The sequence below is a fragment of the Primulina huaijiensis genome, chromosome 14 (genome assembly GCF_012295235.1).
Source record: "Primulina huaijiensis isolate GDHJ02 chromosome 14, ASM1229523v2, whole genome shotgun sequence".
Lineage (NCBI taxonomy): Eukaryota > Viridiplantae > Streptophyta > Magnoliopsida > Lamiales > Gesneriaceae > Primulina > Primulina huaijiensis.
In genome coordinates this window covers 19,118,209-19,121,120 of record NC_133319.1, presented here as the reverse complement: position 1 = coordinate 19,121,120, position 2,912 = coordinate 19,118,209, and the positions used below count along the sequence as shown (strand labels likewise).

The 2,912-nt window shown below is 36.9% G+C and overlaps 1 protein-coding gene across 1 annotated transcript; it reads left to right on the top strand.

The window, feature by feature from the left end:
* The first annotated feature begins 1,226 nt into the window (after positions 1 to 1,226).
* LOC140958061 (cyclin-D1-1-like) lies at positions 1,227 to 2,305 on the top strand. Its single transcript, XM_073415458.1, has 3 exons — positions 1,227 to 1,746; positions 1,818 to 1,904; positions 1,985 to 2,305. The coding sequence occupies exons 1-3, from the start codon at positions 1,501 to 1,503 to the stop codon at positions 2,303 to 2,305; spliced, it is 654 nt and encodes a 217-aa protein (XP_073271559.1). The 5' UTR covers positions 1,227 to 1,500.
* Positions 2,306 to 2,912: the final 607 nt, after the last annotated feature.

Genomic DNA, 2,912 nt, shown 5'->3' with positions numbered 1-2,912 from the left:
AACACTTTTTTTTAAGAAAAAAATTCCAAATAAGTAGGGGTGGGCGTTTTACACTCTATTTGTTAATCAATTTGACACATTTTAGGTAGAGTGTAGATAACACAAAATGAAATGTAAATATCAACTATTTTTCTTTTTTGTTTTATGATTTTTATCTATAAAATACCAGGTACCTGACAATACTTGAATTCTGGAGCTCGAAAGTTGGGTAGTGATTTTTTTCTGGTATCTAAAAGTCCCGATAGTAAAAACATTATCCGATTTTTCAGGCAACCCAACCGGAGAAAACCAACCCAACGCCCACCCCTAATATTAACTAATGTTTTTTGACAAGAAAAACTTGTAGATTTTATTAAGAATGCAAATCGTCATGTAAAAGTTTTGTTAACCAAATAGCGAAATTCTCATACACCCACAAAAAAAGGAGAAGAAATAGAAAATTTTGTTTGAATACGTGCGACTTCATTAATTGATCTCTTGATATAGAAAGAGTAGGTCTCATGTGAGACGGTCTCACGAATCTTTATCTGTGAGACGGATCAACCCTACCGATATTCACAATAAAAAGTAATACTCTTAGCATAAAAAAATAATACTTTTTCATAGATGAACCAAATAAGAGATCTGTATCAAAAATACGACCCGTGATACCGTCTCACACAAGTTTTCGTCATATAGAAAACGGCGAAACTGTCTTAACACCTAAAAAGTTCTTTAATTTTATCCGCACAATAATAACAAGTTAACGTTGGAGCTCCAAAACAATGATATAAACTTCTCAATAAAAAAAATTTTATATAATATAAACTTCAAATTCTATAATACTCAAAGCCCGTATTACCAAATAAATACTAATCTAGTTCAATTTAAGGGTGTAAACAAACTGAATCGGTTCGTTAATTTTTCGAGCCAATTCTAAAATATTTAATTAGTATTCGAGCTTATCGAATTCGATCCGAACTTGAATATATTCGAACTTTTTTGAGCCGAACTCGAGCCCAGTTTATTTTGTTCGATAATTCGTGAGCCTTACTATTTTATTAATATAATATAATTATCTATTAAATAAATAAATTTCAAACGTTTTGAGTATTTATTTTCGAGCAATAACTCAAATAGTTCGTGAATATATTCGAGTCTTTCGAATCGAACTCGAGAAAAAAATTTTACATTCTTGAATTTTAAATCAAGCTCGGATAAAATTAATTCGAGCCAAAATTCGAACATTCAAATTTTCGTAATATTCGAGTCGATTTAGATAATTTATGGCCTAGTTGGATTCATTGTACACGTATTTTTAGACAAGAATACATGAAGAAAACAAATGTTACGTCACACATAGTGAATGTGTGCCAGTGAGGGAGAGAATGTCCCCTCGAGTACTTCTCCACATACCGTAACCTGCCACGAGTTTACATTGCCGACCAAACTCCCCCTTGCCCCCCGCCACCCACCAATGCCGTTCCTCTGCCGCCGTTAACTTCATCCTCTATCGCCACAATGACCGACCACTCTTCATATAGCTTTTACTGCAACGAAGAATTATCCGACGCCGACTCCCCTACCTCCCCGCACCCGCCTACATATTATCCGGAAACGGCATCAGAATCCGATGATTCTTCACTCATCGCAAGGTTGCTTGACTCCGAGCGCCGCCACATACCCGGCCAAGATTACCTTCGCCTCTTCCATAGCCGCCCGAATCACCTCACATCTCGCCAGAGTTCCGTCAATTATATACTCAAGGTATGTGCATTTGAATCTGCACTCGCGAGATATTATTAACAAAGCTTTGAAATTCCATGGATCCCGTTCAGGTTCATGCAGCCTATCGATTCAAACCACTCACCGCCTTCCTTTCCGTCAACTACTTCGACCGTTTCCTCTCTTCCCATACACTTCCGGTACTTTATATATCGTCTCAGAATCTATGGCAGTTTCAAGTATTTATACAGGATTATTGAGTATTACTGGAACTTTTCAGGAAAGTGGGTGGCCGTTTCAGCTTCTATCGGTGGCGTGCCTCTCCCTGGCAGCGAAAATGGAGGAGATGTACGTTCCTTTGCTAATGGACCTGCAAATTTCCGAACCCACTTATATTTTCGAGCCAAAAACAGTTCAGAGAATGGAGCTCTGCGTAATGGAGACTCTCGACTGGAGACTTCGCTCCGTCACTCCCTTCGACTACCTCCATTACTTCACCTCTAAGCTCCCATCACAGATGTACAATCACAACAATGAAATTTTTCTCTCGATGAATGATAACCACTTGAAAAAGCCGATTGAGGGCTGTTCGGTACAATAAACGTATGATTACTTATCTGTGTGATTGGACATCTCTATGCTTTTATCATAAAACACGGTACACAACATCACAGATGCTAGTCTCAAGCTCAAGCGGCCTTTATCCTCGTTTTTAGGCAGCTAAATCGAATAGAAACAAATTTAGAATATACAATGTTTACAAATTAGTTTCAAGATCGAATTACAATTCATTTGTATTATAATCAAGAACTTTATCTATACTGATTGCATGAGTATATAGATAAAGTAAAATGAAAGCATGAAATGTAAATTATATATTAAAATAAAGACAGTTAATTACAATTGAGTCGATAAATTATTTAGTCAACCGTTAGCTTACGGGACATTTACTCTAGAACAACTCGGATTGATCCGAACTCGATTACTTTTCGAATCAAATAATGTCTCAAACCTGATCTGATTGAACTAGAAAACCATCAACCAAACCTGATTTTAAAGCGTGGCAAGATTCCATGTCAATATTTATAAGGTAGGACAAAAAATAAGCCGAATCGAATTGGCATCAGTTCGGCCCAATTAATGTGAAGTACGGACAGTAGTCGTAGGGTGTCAGCTGTGGACCTGAAAGAAAGACACTTATTGGGCCT